The sequence below is a fragment of the Perca flavescens genome, chromosome 6 (genome assembly GCF_004354835.1).
Source record: "Perca flavescens isolate YP-PL-M2 chromosome 6, PFLA_1.0, whole genome shotgun sequence".
Classification (NCBI taxonomy): domain Eukaryota; kingdom Metazoa; phylum Chordata; class Actinopteri; order Perciformes; family Percidae; genus Perca; species Perca flavescens.
In genome coordinates, this window is record NC_041336.1 from 3,258,282 (window position 1) to 3,274,345 (window position 16,064).

The 16,064-nt window shown below is 40.1% G+C and overlaps 1 protein-coding gene and 1 pseudogene across 1 annotated transcript; both read left to right on the top strand.

Annotated features, from left to right (window-relative positions):
* Positions 1 to 5,339: 5,339 nt before the first annotated feature.
* LOC114557730 (tripartite motif-containing protein 29-like) lies at positions 5,340 to 7,096 on the top strand. The gene has a single exon (XM_028581361.1). The coding sequence runs from the start codon at positions 6,065 to 6,067 to the stop codon at positions 6,578 to 6,580; it is 516 nt and encodes a 171-aa protein (XP_028437162.1). The 5' UTR covers positions 5,340 to 6,064; the 3' UTR covers positions 6,581 to 7,096.
* A 6,990-nt stretch (positions 7,097 to 14,086) lies between these two features.
* LOC114556956 (tripartite motif-containing protein 16-like) lies at positions 14,087 to 15,750 on the top strand (annotated as a pseudogene).
* Positions 15,751 to 16,064: the final 314 nt, after the last annotated feature.

Below are 16,064 nucleotides of genomic sequence, written 5' to 3' on the forward strand. Positions count from 1 at the left end.
AATCACATCATAGCCACGCCCTAAAACACCCCCTTCTTTATCGCTGATTTTAAAATCAACAGAGACCATAATTCAAAAAATTAACATCATTATGTGTTGCAGAAGACTTAACACGAGCAACTGAGACCATAAACTCATTATGAAAATGTTTACTGAGGTAATAAATCAGATGAGAATTGGGTCACATTCTCATAGACTTCTATAGAAACCGAACTACTTTTGCAACCGCACGTGTCACCATATTCAGATAGGATGCAGGTTTAAGGGCCGGGACACACATAGCCGACGGGCGACCATGACAGAAAACCCCGTCGATATGATCAGTCGCGTCCCCGAGGTCCAAAAAACTGCCACAGAACAGACCAAAAAGACGAGAGGAGACGAGACGTAATACATCTCCATAACAGCAGGCGGCGCTAACCTGTAATGTTGAAATGAAAATGAAAACCGGCAGCTGATTGGACGAACGCGTCACATGGGTTTGTTTTCTCCGGAAATTCAAAGCCAGACTGTCATGGCAGCCGTTAAGAATACGATCTCATATTGTAATAAAATAGTTCACTGAAACTGCTGAATCTGTCTTCATTTCATATCAACAAAGGTCAGTTTAAAAGATTTTCATCAGATTTTGAGAGACTCTAGTCACCTCATTCTCCTCGCCATCTCCGGGTGAGTCCTGACCGAACATGTCAGGTCGGGCCAAAATGAACGCCGACAGCCCCCCAGACTACAGCACACAGAACGGGACACACCGAACAGATTTGATTCACTGACCTCACCAGACTGTCCCACGGCCGATAATCGGCCTGGTGTGTCCCGGCCCTAAGGAGTCTCCCCCTGCAGGAATTCAGATAGAATGCAGGTTTAAGGCACTTCCGCATTTGCAGCACTTCGTCGAACCGGATGCGTTGTCCACTAATATTAACAGTCTATGTGTGGACTCTATTTTAACGATCTAAGCGCAGGGCGTGAAATTGTGCAGGTGTGTTTAGGGTGTGTCCAAATCCACTTTTGCTAGTTTGATGGCGGATGCATGGTCCTAAAGGGTTGTTCTTAGTGTCTTCATTAATCAGAGGTGTGTTTTGGGCGTAACATGCAATCAACCAGGAGCATTGCTGTTATGATGGAGGATTTACACCGTAATATTTTTATTTGTAATCTTCTGCATGTGTGTGTGCTGCTGTGCGTCCCTCTGTGTCTAACAAGCTTATAGGAGCATTTTACTAATGCTCTGGTAAAGTAACAATGAAATGCTGCGTCGGTCTTACAAACTTAAATGTCAGAAAAAGCAAAAACTAAACGTTGGAAAAAGTGACAAAAATAGCAAATTGATGTCACATTTTGTATCTGTTCTACAGAAACTTTAAAGGGATATTTCTTTAGTTTTTATGCTCCAGAGGTGTTTGAGACAACATGTACTCTGGTCGGAATGAACCAATCGATGGAGAGCGTTCCCTCGTAACGCCAAGAACTTCTCTCATAATCACGATACGATACATGGCTTTACGATACCGATAATATCACAATAAAGCAACTCCTCTGATACATTACGATATCATAACTATGGAGACTAAATGAAAAGGTTTAGTGCATGTTTGCTCTCTTTATTCACTGCAAGTCTAAACTGTTGACTGTTAAAGTTTTACGTCTGTAAATTAAAATGACACAAACTACAGAGTAATAGTAGCTATTATGGAATTCTTTTATCAAATTATTTTGCCTTTTTTTCTCAAAATATTTCGACTTTCTCTTAAATTATTTCGACTTTTTTTCTCTCAAAATATTTAGTAATATGCGTGTTACTATGGAGGGATTCTTCACTCATTCTGCACAAAAATAAAACGCCTCTTTATATTTTTCTCAGGAAATAATTTATCCCGAAAAGAACTCACACATGTTGTCAGACAAACGTTGAAATATTTTGAGAAAAAAAGCTGAAATAAGTTGAGAAAAAAAAGTCAAAATATTTTGAGGAAAAAAAGTCAAAATATTTTAAGAAAAAACATCAAAATATTTTTGAGAAAAAAAGCCTAAATAATTTGAGAAAAAAAAGTCTAAATATTTTGAGGGAAAAAACCCCAAAATAATTTGAGAAAAAAAGTAAAAATATTTTGAGGAGAAAAAAGTCTAAATAATTTCAGAATAGAAATCAGTAATAGCTACTATTACTATGTTCGAGCCGAAGAGGTTTTCATGAACGTGTTTAACATTAGTTTAATGTGAATGTAAGTATCTGTTTATATATTCTGTCTGTTAACAGGATGAAACCTGCTGTGAATATAAGAAACATTAAAGAGTTTCACACGTTTATATATTTTGTAATAATTTAATCTAAAGTCTTTTATTTTCTCCCAAGTCTCAGATTAAAACAATGAAATGTGATCGTGTTAAATATTTATTGTTTTCATTTATTAAGAATAAAAATCACCGCTGTCTTCTAAGATGTTTCAATTGTGTTTTATTGATGATGATGAATAATAAATATTTGACTTTTTTTCTCAAAAATTGTCGACTTTTTTTCTTAAAGTATTTTGACTTATTCTCTCAAAATATTTCCACTTTTTTGATGATGAGATAATTTCTGATTAATCTTGTCAAAATTCAAAATATATTCTTTTTTATTTGTTACAACCACAGTCACACTCAGTCCAATGTGCAGTCAGATTCATTGTGTTGTGTAACAGTTAAGATCACTTTACTGGCAGTGTCTCAGTTGTTTTAGTGAGTAACCAACTCGACTACTCTAGCTACATAATTCAATGTGAGAACACAAATATTGAAATGACATAAAATGCTCGTCCCTTGTAGCCGTGATAAATTAGCCTGAAGCTAACGTTACCTGTTCAGGTGGATATTAGCCAACTAGGTGTCCTTTTGGGCTCTAAGCTGTCTCCATCTCCAAGTCAAATTATTTTGACTTTTTTTCTCAAATTACTTTTTTTCTCAAATTATTTTGACTTTTTTTGCTCAAAATATTTAGTAATAGTAATATGATGACAGAGGGATTCTTCATTCATTCTTTGACATGTCCTGAAAAGTGAGGACAACACGGCCTATAGTAAAGAGTCTACATGATAGTTTTGTGTATCAGAACTTGTTGCTATGGTGATTTCTGCAGTGAGGGAGTAGAGGAGGGAGGGGGAGACAGTGGCTGTGTCTCAAACCGCCTACTTGCACACTTCAAACACTTAGTTTTAAGTATATAGTGTAGATAACGCAAAAAGTCAGTGCACTGAAAGTACCCGTTCTGCACATGCGCAAAATGTTCACGCATGCGCTGTTGTACGAGGATTTACGACACTGCAAGATCTGTTCCACGCTTCCGGTCGACAGCCAAGCTAACGTTAGTTTAGCTAACAGCTAATTGGGCTAACCGCTAGCTGAGACAGCATGTAATAACTTTAAAAGACCCTCAAAATAAAACTTGAAAATAAACGTTAACATATATAACAGCTGTTACGCCAGTTCTACTTTACTTGTGCTCATTTAAAATACAATCACTCAGTACTTGTCTTTATTGTTATTACTGTGAAGTCTTAATGTAGCCGTAGCCTGCTTCTCCCATTAAGTTTGACTTAACGTTATTTTAGACTGAATCTAGCTGTCAGCTAGCGGTTAGCCCATTTAGCTGTTAGCTAAACTAACGTTAGCTTCCCGGTGGAGGCTAGCCATAGGCTAGCGTGGAACAGATCGTGCAGGTCGTATCCTCGGTAAAACTGTATCTTGCGCATGTGCAGAACGGATCGTGCAGGCAGAACGGTTCGTGTACCGACAGACACTACGCGTACTAAATGGGCGCCATCTTGACTACGCAGCGGAAAGGGGAGAGACCGGCAGCTGATTGGATGGACGCGTCACGTGGGTCTGGCTACTCCCGGATTTTCACAACAGAGCATAATGGCGGCTCGCTCAGATTACGATCTCGTATTTTACGAAAATAGTTACCCAAAACGTGTTTCTGAAAACATTTTAAGCGAGAAATAGGCCGTGCAGTTGCTGAATCTGTCTTCATCTCAGATCAACAAAGGTCAGTTTAATAGATTTTCGTCAGATTTTTAGAGGCAGAGGGGCGAGCCGACCGCTCGTCATTTCCGGTAAGTGTTTTAACATAAGTGTTCATTTTGGGACGATACTAACCATCCAAAGTGGGCACTACGGCAGTAAGTGGTCAGTGCACATTAGACTGACAGAAGTGTGCGGTTTGAGACACAGCCAGTATCTTCCATGGGCAAACATTTTATCCACTTAATGATAATTATACCTCTTAAGTTTGTTCTGTAATTCAGAAACCGTGGGTCCAAACGGCAATAATATTATCATTACAAGAGAGATAAAAGTCTGGCGAATGTGGTTTTTATGTTTGTTGTGACAAATATATGTGACACAGAGCAGGTAACAAACAGGGAACCGTCTGCGTCCTTCCAGATAATTTGTTTCATTGTTTCTATCGGCAGTTGGTATGAACAGAGCCAAAAATTTAAGTCCAGTGGATTACATAGTTACATGTCTGCGACCGGCACAAATGTTCCTACATTTTGACCAACAATGATGTATGAAGAGTGAAAACTGTAGAAGAGAGAGCAATGTGTTTGGAAAGATTTCAGAGAATCGTACTGCAGCTCCCCCCTCTGTCCTCCCCTCTAACTCTCAACATCCGTCACCATTGGAAAATCTGAAACAGTCCGAAAACTGGACGATACATAAACTGTGATTTGGTAGAAACCGTGCTTGATATCAGAATGCGCATTCAGCCCAATAAAGGCCAAAGTCTTGTTTTTTGGTTTAAACTTTTAATTATTTTTCTACATTAAAGTATGGCAATACAGTATGTCCCCAAAGAGGGGTTATTTTGAACTATGTTAAGTGATTTCCCGAAGATTTCCCATTCAAGTCTATGGGAAAATTTCACGCAGTTTTTGCCGATTTCATGAAAACCGCATGGCAAATCTCTTAGAAAAGTCATAGCACACCAGTCCCGATCATTGCACATGTTTTGATGTATTTATGTGCATGTGTTGGCAATGCTCCATGATTAGTAGCAGGACAAAAATGTGGGGGAATAAGTATGTAGGATAAAAGTAATTGCTGCATTGGAATAATGGCAATAATATCAAATATCAATAATAACAAAAAAAATACCATAAATATACAAATCATAACTCAAAGAATGAATTAATTATGTAAGTGTAAAATCAACAGATAAGTCTTGAGACCCCTCTTGAAAGTTCCAAAACTATCACATGAACGCATAAAACTAGGCAACTCATATCATAGAATGCATGCATATTTTAAAAGGACTGTCTGCAGGGAATGTTTCTGACCAATCACGGTGGGTGTGGGCCACCTGGATCAAAAATGCCAGGCCAGATTTGTTTGTCCTAGTCCATCCCTGGTGTTGGATTTTAAACTCAGTAGTTCACAGAGAAAATAACAAAGGGGATAAAATGGCACCTTGTTATGCAGCTGTGTTCAGAGTACTTATCTCTGACACCTTTCACACACATTGTAGGACTGGGAGATTATTATACAGCAATTTAAGGTTTTTATGACAGTTAAGGTTGATAACTTTAAGTTGATTCTAAACCAGTAAAATAAAACATTTAAGAGACTTTGAGTAAGAGTCAGAGACGTATGGAGACATCAACAAAACCTGAGGAGCCAAGAAGTATTTTACAACTAGAAATGTCATGTTTCTTATGTAGAGGACGTTTTAACTGAGGTGTCATTTAAAATGAGGAAACAAAGTCCAAACTCAAGGTGCCACTCCTCATCCTGGCATGCTTCAAAGCTAGGTAACCCCTCCCTGTATTGTATTATTACAAAAAAATAATAGTCAGAGTCAGTCGTCACTGAGAGGTGAAAAGGCGCAGAAAGGAGTTCAGCTGGACCGGGAAACCTTCTCTTGTTCCATCTGTCTGGATCTACTGAAGGATCCGGTGACTACTCCCTGTGGACACAGCTACTGCATGGACTGTATTAAAAGCCACTGGATTGTAAGTACAGCTACAGCTGTCCTCAGTGCAGGAAGACATTCACAGTGAGGCCTGTCCTGCTGAAAAACACCATGTTATCAGATTTAGTGGAGGAGCTGAAGAAGACTGGACTCCAAGCTGCTCCTGCTGATCACTGCTATGCTGGAGCTGAAGATGTGGCCTGTGATGTCTGCACCGGGAGGAAACTCAAAGCACACAAGTCCTGTCTGCAATGTCTGGCTTCTTTCTGTAAGCAACACCTTCAGCCTCATTATGAATCAGAGACATTCAAGAAACACAAGCTGGTGGAGCCGTCCAAGAAGCTCCAGGAGAACGTCTGCTCTCGTCATGATGAGGTGATGAAGATGTTCTGTCGTACTGATAAGCAACTTATCTGTTATCTCTGCTTAATGGAGGAACATAAAGGCTACGACACAGTCTCAGCTGCAGCAGAAAGGACTGAGAGGCAGAAAAAGCTCGAGGGGAGTCAACAAAACATCCAAGTGGATGTTTTACTGCTACAACCAGAGCCGAAGACCAAACACACAGCTTTTATTATCGGAGGGGAACAGGAAAGCAACACTGTGTCAACAACAGTCTTATTCTAGTCACCCAGACAGATTCACTGACTGGTGTCAGGTCCTGAGTAGAGAGAGTCTGACTGGATGTTGTTACTGGGAGGTGGAGAGGAGAGGAAGAGGAGGAGTTTATGTAGCAGTCGCACACAAGAATATCAGCAGAGCAGGGGGGTCGGATGAATGTGGATTTGGGTACAATAACAAATTTTGGGCGTTAGATTGTTACAACAACAGTTCTACATTTTGGTCCAACAATGTCCAAACTCCCGTCTCAGGTCCTGAGTCCTCCAGAGTAGGAGTGTACCTGGATCACAGTGCAGGTATTCTGTCCTTCTACAGCGTCTCTGAAACCATGACTCTCCTCCACAGAGTCCAGACCACATTCACTCAGCCCCTCTATGCTGGACTAGAGGTTGGTTGGTATGGAGACTCTGCTGAGTTGTGTAACCTGAAATAGACAGAAGTCATTTAAGGTAGAGATGTTCGATACCGCCTAAAACGCTGGTATCGGTATCGGGAAGTACTGGAGTTTATGCACCGATCCGATACCACGTAATAAAGCCCTAAAGAAAATCTACATTAAAGTAGTTTATTTATGTTCTTTTTCCGTTATAACTGACTGTCAAACTGGAGATTAAAAGAAAGTTCTGCGACATTCATTGTTTGTGTTTGTTAATGTTTCACAAAGAGTTTAACCTGAGCCAGACAGACAACAAAGATAGAAATCACATCGCACCCGTACAGCGATAGTAGTATACAGCTGTTAAAACATAATAAAATATATGACACTCTGGTATCGTATCGGTACTCGGTATCGGCCGATACGCAAGTTCAGGTATCGGAATCGGTATCGGGAAGCAAAAAAGTGGTATCGGACCATCTCTAATTTAAGGGTTAAATTCTGTGTTTTAACTCTTCAATTTATTTAGTCTCCATGTTTGTTGCTGAGAGCTGATTGGTGTGACATTCTATGTTTTCAGACATTTTCATTTTTTTTTTTGCTTCTATCAACATTTTTTGTCGCTTTTTTCGACATTTATTTGCTTTTCCAAACGTTTTTGTAAATTAGTTTTTTTTTTTACTTGTACTGACATTTTAGAAGTGATGAGATGTTTTTTGTTTGTTGAGATAAACATTTGGGGAGCCCCAGAAGCTCTCAATGTGCTCAGTTGAGATCTGTTATTTTACCTTTGATTGTTGAAACAGGACGATATGTTATAAAGATCTTTACCAAGATGATCTGTAGATATTAGTTGTTTTTGTTATTCATGTATTTCTCCATGTCTGTTAAATAGCGGTGTCTTGTAATCCCATGTGGGACGGGCCAAATGTTTGTTGTGACACAGAAATCAAATCAAACTAAAAGTGTATTTAGTTTCTCTTCCACTGCATGGCTCTGAAGAGAGAAAGCACCAGACCTCCTTTATCCTACACACTTTGTTCTCTTTGTGGACATTTGTAAAGAAATCTAGATTTACATTTATTAGTTTGGCAGACGAAATGTTATCATAATCATAATCAATAAATCATTCTTCTCTTTTACATAGGTGAGATTCTGGTTCTGTGTGGATGAAGTGAATGTGTTGATGAAATCATTGAACAAGAGTCTTTGAACAGACTTTACTGATGGGATGTGTGAACAAACTGAAGCTTTACGTGATGAATAAACTAACATGAACAAAGTGTTTTCTTCCTGTCTTCATTTCAGGGTTTCATACAAAGCTGACGGAGAAAATATGAAACTGATATGAGAGTATAACTGAATCTCTTTTCCTCCTGAAACACCACAAAGTACAGTGTTCATGTTTAGAGTCAGTCTCTGTCCTTTCAACTTTCCTTACTAAAACTGCTCCGTCACAGAGAAATGAGCAGAGTTTTCTATCACTTGTTCACAGCATTTAAGTAGTTTGCGTTTAAGTAACATACAACGTTTAAGTTGTATGTTAAAAGAATTTCAATAGTGTATAAGAAAGTTACGCCGCCTTCCCACTGGCAGTTGAAATCAGCTCCGATACAGCTTTGAACCGACCGGAAGTTATTCATTTCCTATGGAGATTTGTAGACCACATGCGAATGGGTCCGAACCGGGTCCGAACAAGTGCGGTGCCAAAAAAATCGTGTCAGTTGGTCATCCAAACAGACACGATAAACAAACCTGCTAATGCTAATTGATTAGCTAGCAACAGACATCGAACTATTGACATTATACCGCTATATCACATTTAACCGACCTGACATGTCAACATCCTGGGCAACTTTTCTCCACGCAGCAGCCTTTCTGTTTATATCTCTATAGCCCTCATTGCTGGCAGGTTTCTCTATAGAGCAGCTTCGGAATAGATATTTGGCAACTCCGATGTTTACTCGTGTCTGACTCCTCGCTCGGTCAGTCTGCCGTTTCCTCTTTCTCTGTTCCTCCGACAATGCTTTCCTAGCTTTCTGCTTCTTTATTGCCGGCTCAGCCATGACGATACAGTAGTGTGAAAAACTCCATCGCTACCATGTCCTTATAGCTAGGTGGTTCCTGTATGTGTGCATTGCCGTGAAGCAATTCATTACATGGCGAGACCTGATATCACGCCATAATTCCTGACGCTGAGACCGGTGGCTTGCCAGGTCAAAGTTGCAAGGGTGGTTTTTCCGCTCACAGGCGCTAGGGGGGAGCGAGATGACCACCATTCAACCCGAAAAAAAGTCATATAACCATTCCAATGACTCCAAAGCTGTTATTAAGCCAAAAAAAACGGCATAGTTCCCCTTTAATTTCATCATTTTATTTGCCAAATTATATATTCACAAGCAGACATTTTTTTATTAATTTCCCTAATGTTGTACCTTTTCTCACAGAACTAAAATCTCTACTCAAGTCACTTAGATCGTTAAACAACAAAACAAATATTAAACTTGCAGAAACTGTAGAGCTTTCCCCCCCCCCGAAACCTCTGATTGTGATTTTATATGCTTACATGTACCTCTTTGTACCATTTTTTTACATAATGAATTTTATTTTATTGTTTGTATTGTTTCGTGTGTTTTTTTATCCATATCTTTATAAGAATTACACGCGCCTAGCGCAGGTTTGTTTAGGGCGTGACCAAATCCACTGTTGCTAGTTTGACAGTGATAAAAAGGGTCCGTGCGTGCTTATGGTTCAAAAGGGTTGTAATTAGTGTCTTCATTAATTCCTAGGTGTGTTTTGGGTGTAGCATGCAATAAAATCAGAGTGTCATCTCACATTCCCTTTAAAAGCCAGGCACTTTGGACCTTGGAGCATTGCTATTGTGATGGAGGATTTGCACCGTAATATTTGTATTTGATTTGGCAGACTGCTGGCACTGAACAGATGGCTTTCAACTGCATGTACCGACCATTCTCTGCAGTTCATTGACAATTTTAACATTTTCTGGGACCGCAGACATCTTTTTAAAAAAGATGGACTTTTCCTTAACAAGCCAGGAGTAAAGCTGTTCACGTCTAGCCTACTTTACTTTCGGCACCACACATCTACTCCCTCGGCCAAGGGCACGAGACAAGATAAATCAACACAAACAAAACAAGAGGAAGACACAACAAAGTGCGGCAGTGATCCACCACAGCTCCCACCTGAGCAAGGATATGACCATGAGAGACCACAGTGCGGAGACAAGAAATCTCAACCCCCCCTTTCACCTGACCAACACTCCTCAAACCTTCTTACCAACCCCGACGAGGATCCATTGTCCTCCCCATTCACCCTTTCCCCTGTTCCCCCTGCCACATGAGAGGGTTCACTGACCGGATGGAGCAGCTGGCAGATGCTGGAATCAAGTTTGCCCCAATGCCTTCTCCCATCATTTGCCCCCAGCATCAAACTAACTCTGTTTTGACTCAATCACTGAAAGTAAAACGCCAGGTACCTCTGCCCCCTCAAGGACTGCAGCAAACTCCTTCTCTCCAGACTGATAAGTATGCTTGTGTACAAAATGCAACAAGCTTTAACTGATATGTGCTGTGTCCAGGCTGCACGCCTAGTGGCACTCATGACTCTTTCCAGGACAAGCCTGGGCCCTGTGTATTAAATTTTTCTTCAATCTATGTTGTGATAGTTAATAGAAAAAGAATGGTGAATCTGATAAGTAAGAAAAAGAAGCACTTGACTGCCAACTTAGCAAATTTAGCATCCATTCCTCGTCAGCAACAACCTGTCCCAAAAAATTATTTTAACACAATAGCACTAGCCTTACTAAACGTCAGGTCTTTGGCAGGTAAATCATTTTTAATTAATGATTTTATTATTAAGCACAATCTTGATTTTATGTTTTTAACTGAAACCTGGTTAGACCATGATAACAGCTGCTGTTCTTATAGAGTCAGCTCCCCCTAACTTCAGTTTTATGAGTGAGAATAGAGTGAATAAGAAAGGAGGTGGAGTCTCCATTTTGTTTAATGACTCATTCCAATGTACTCAAATATCTTATGGAAACTTTGCTTCTTTTGAATATGTGGCTCTTCAGCTAAGATCCTCCTCTCAAGCTCTACTTCTAAATGTCTACAGGCCACCTAAATACTGTGCAAACTTCTTTGACGACTTTAATGAACTGTTGTCTATAATCTGTATTAACTCTGACCGTGTAATTATTGCTGGTGATTTTAACATTCATGTTGACAACCCCCAGGACCGAGGGACCAAAGAACTGTGTTGTGTTTTTGAGAGCTATGGACTGACTCAGCATGTGACACAGCCCACGCACAATAAGGGGCACACTCTGGACTTGATTATCTCCAAGGGTCTGAACATTTCCAAGGTTGTGGTGACTGATGTTGCTCTCTCTGATCATTCCTGTGTTTTCTTTAATGGCACTATCTCGGTGCCCAAAAGTGTTCAAACAAAGTTAATCAGAAAACGGTATATCACTGAAAACACCAGTGAATCATTCATTCAGCTTTTCTCCTCTACACCCGCCCTCACTAGGGTCTCAGTCACTGAGCTAGTAGATAATTTCAAATGTAAAATTACGAATGTTATTGATGCTATTGCTCACACTAAGATTAAAGCTGTCTCTTGTAAGAAAAGATCTCCATGGAGAAATTTTATAGTGGTGAGAATAGAAAAAAGTTGGCGAAAAACTAATCTCCAGGTCCACTACAACACTTATAAAGAGAGACTTCGCATTTATAATTTGAAACTAAGGAATGCAAGGCGGTCCTTCTTCTCTGACATTATTGCCAGAAACAATAATAATTCACGTGCTTTGTTTGCTACTGTCGATAGATTAACAAACCCTCCAGTACCAGTAGCATCTGAACTATTGTCTACCAAGGCTTGCAATGAATTTGCCTCCTTCTTCACGGACAAAATTCAGAAAATTAGACAGTCAGTGCTTCCATATCAAGTACAGGATATGTGTTGTCACAGTGTTCACGCAAAACAAACAGCAATATGACACAATTTCATACAATCAACCATAAAAACCTGGAGGAAATTATACAACATCTGAAAACCTCCTCCTGTTGCCTTGATATTCTACCAACGGGTGTTTTCAAAAATGTTTTGAATTGTTTGGCTTCTGATCTTCTACAGATTGTAAACACATCTCTGCTCTCAGGTATCTTCCCACAGACCCTGAAAACGGCAGTCATCAAGCCACTCCTAAAAAAGAACAATCTAGACATGACACTAATGAGCAACTATAGGCCGATATCAAACCTTGCATTTTTAAGTAAAATATTTTTTCAACAACTCAACCTTTTCTTATCACTAAACAACAGTTTTGATGCCTTCCAGTCAGGTTTTCGACCACACCACAGCACTGAGACAGCTCTTGTTAAAGTCTTTAATGACATCCACTTAAACACAGATAGTGGCAAAATTTCAGTCTTGGTATTACTTGATCTCAGTGCTGCGTTTGATACGGTCGACCACAACATATTACTTGACCGATTGGAAAACTGGGTTGGTCTTTCTGGCTCAGTACTAAATGGTTTGAATCCTATTTAAAGAATAGGGACTACTTTGTGTCTATAGGTAATTATACATCTGAGCATACAAATATGACGTGCGGAGTTCCCCAAGGCTCAGTTCTGGGGCCTCTTCTGTTCAACATCTACATGCTTCCACTGGCTCAGATTATGGAAAACAACTAAATAAGTTACCATAGTTATGCAGATGACACATACATTTACATAACCTTATCGCCAGGGAACTCTAGCCCAATACAACAACTGAATATGTGCATTGAACAAATTAACAACTGGATGTGCCAGAACTTTCTTAAATTAAATGAAGAAAAAACTGAGGTGGTTGTTTTTGGAGCTAAAGAGGAACGATTAAAAGTCAGCGCTCAACTTCAAACGACAATGTTAAAAACAATAGACAAAGCCAGAAATCTTGGTGTAGTCATGGTCTCAGACCTGAATTTTAAAAGTCACATTAAGACAATTACAAAATCAGCCTATTATCACCTTAAAAATATATCAAGGGTTAAAGGACTTATGTCTCAGCAGGATTTGGAAAAACTTGTCCATGCTTTTATCTTCAGCAGACTTGACTACTGTAACGGTGTCTTTACAGGTCTCCCTAAAAAATCAATCAGACAGCTGCAGCTGATTCAGAACGCTGCTGCTCGAGTCCTCACTAAAACCAAGAAAGTGGATCACATCAGTCCAGTACTGAAGTCTCTACACTGGCTTCCAGTGCCTCAAAGAATTGATTTCAAAATACTTTTACTGGTTTATAAATCACTAAATGGTTTAGGGCCAAAATACATATCTGATCTGCTACTACACTATGACCCACCCAGACCTCTCAGGTGGTCTGGGACAGGTCTACTTGTTGTCCCCAGAGTCAGAACTAAACAGGGGGAAGCAGCGTTCAGTTTTTATGCTCCACATATCTGGAATAAACTCCCAGAAAACTGCAGGTCCGCTTCAACTCTCAGTTCTTTTAAATCAAGGCTGAAGACCTTTCTTTTTGATCTTGCCTTTCTTTAAATAACCTATTTTATCAGCTTTTAAAAGTTTAACTGTTTTCATGTTTTACCTAACAGTACCTAATATTGCCTAACAGGGCTTAATAGTACCTAACAGTGCATAGCAGTGCCTACCTAACAGTGCTTATACTGCACTGTAAATTTTATTCTTGTCTTTTATGTTTCTCTCAGTTTTTTTAAATTCTTATACTGCACTGTAAATTTTATTCTTGTCTTTTATGTTTCTCTCAGTTTTTTTAAATTCTTATACTGCACTGTAAATTTTATTCTTGACATTGAATGTTTTTAAATTGTTTTTAATTGTTTTCTGAATGCTCTTTCATGTTTTATGTAAAGCACTTTGAATTGCCCTGTTACTGAAATGTGCTATATAAATAACGCTGCCTTGCCTTGCCTTGCCTAAAAGGAGGAAACAAAGTTCAAACTCAACGTGCCACTCCTCATTCTGGCAGGAATCAAAGCTTGATAACCCCTCCCTTTATTGTATAATGACAATAAAGCTGAACCTTGAACCAGGATCCCTTGATAAGACTGTAAGTCACAGTCAGAGTCAGTCATCACTGAGAGGTGAAATGGCGCAGAAAGGAGTTCAGCTGGACCGGGAAACCTTCTCTTGTTCCATCTGTCTGGATCTACTGAAGGATCCGGTGACTACTCCCTGTGGACACAGCTACTGCATGAACTGTATTAAAAGCCACTGGGATGTAGAGGATGGTAAGTACAGCTACAGCTGCCCTCAGTGCAGGAAGACGTTCACACCGAGGCCTGTCCTGCTGAAAAACTCCATGTTAGCAGATTTAGTGGAGGAGCTGAAGAAGACTGGACTCCAAGCTGCTCCTGCTGATCACTGCTATGCTGGAGCTGAAGATGTGGCCTGTGATGTCTGCACTGGGAGAAAACTCAAAGCACACAAGTCCTGTCTGCAATGTCTGGCTTCTTTCTGTGAGAAACACCTTCAGTTTCATTATGAATCAGAGACATTCAAGAAACACAAGCTGGTGGAGCCGTCCAAGAAGCTCCAGGAGAACGTCTGCTCTCGTCATGATGAGGTGATGAAGATTTTCTGTCGTACTGATCAGCAACTTATCTGTTCTCTCTGCTTAATGGAGGAACATAAAGGCCACGACACAGTCTCAGCTGCAGCAGAAAGGACTGAGAGGCAGAAAAAGCTCGAGGGGAGTCGATACAACATCCAGCAGAGAATCCAGGACAGAGAGAAAGATGTGAAGCTGCTTCAACAGCAGGCGGAGGCCATCAATCTCTCTGCTGATAAAGCAGTGGAGGACAGCGAGAAGATCTTCACTGAGCTGATCCGTCTCCTGGAGAAAAGAAGCTCTGATGTGAAGCAGCAGGTCAGATCCCAGCAGAAAAGAGAAGAGAGTCGAGTCAGAGAGCTTCAGGAGAAGCTGGAGCAGGAGATCACTGACCTGAAGAGGAAAGACTCTGAGCTGAAGAAGCTCTCACACACAGAGGATCACAACCAGTTTCTACACAACTACCCCTCACTGTCTCCACTCAGCCAATCAGCATCCAGCATCCATATCCGTCCTCCGAGCTGCTTTGAGGACGTGACAGCAGCCGTGTTAGAAGTCAGAGATAAACTACAGGACGTCCTGAGAGAGAAGAGGAGAAACGTCTCACTGACAGGGACTGAAGTGGATGTTTTACTGCCACAACCAGAGCCCAAGACCAGAGCTGGATTCTTAAAATATTCACGTGAAATCACACTGGATCCAAACACAGCACACACAAGGCTGTTATTATCTGAGGGGAACAGGAAAGCAACATTGAGTCAAACACAGTCTTATTCTAGTCACCCAGACAGATTCACTGGCTGGTATCAGGTCCTGAGTAGAGAGAGTCTGACTGGATGTTGTTACTGGGAGGTGGAGAGGAGCAGTTTCTGTAGCAGTCACATACAAGAATATCAGCAGAGCAGGGAGGTCATTTGAATGTGGATTTGGGTACAATAACAAATCTTGGGCATTAGATTGTTACAACAACAGTTATACATTTTGGTACAACAATGTCCAAACTCCCGTCTCAGGTCCTGAGTCCTCCAGAGTAGGAGTGTACCTGGATCACAGTGCAGGTATTCTGTCCTTCTACAGCATCTCTGAAACCATGACTCTCCTCCACAGAGTCCAGACCACATTCACTCAGCCCCTCTATGCTGGACTAAGGGTTAATTGGTCTTCTAGAGACTCTGCTAAGTTGTGTAAACTGAAATAGACAGAAGTTATTTAAAAGTTATATTCTGTGATTTAACTCTTTGACTTATTTAGTCTCCATGTTTGTTTCTGAGAGCTAATTGTTGTGACATTCTATTTTTTCGAAGTTTTTATTGTCAGTGTTGTCAAAGTTTTTCATGTGGTTACACATTTTTGTTGCTTTTTTCAACATTTTTTGTCACTTTTTTCGACATTTATTTGCTTTTCCAAACGTTTTTGTGAATTACTTTGACGTTTTTTTTTGGTTGTATTGACATTTTAGAAGTGATGAAATGTTTTTTGTTTTGTTGAGAAAATAATTTGGGGAGTCCCAGA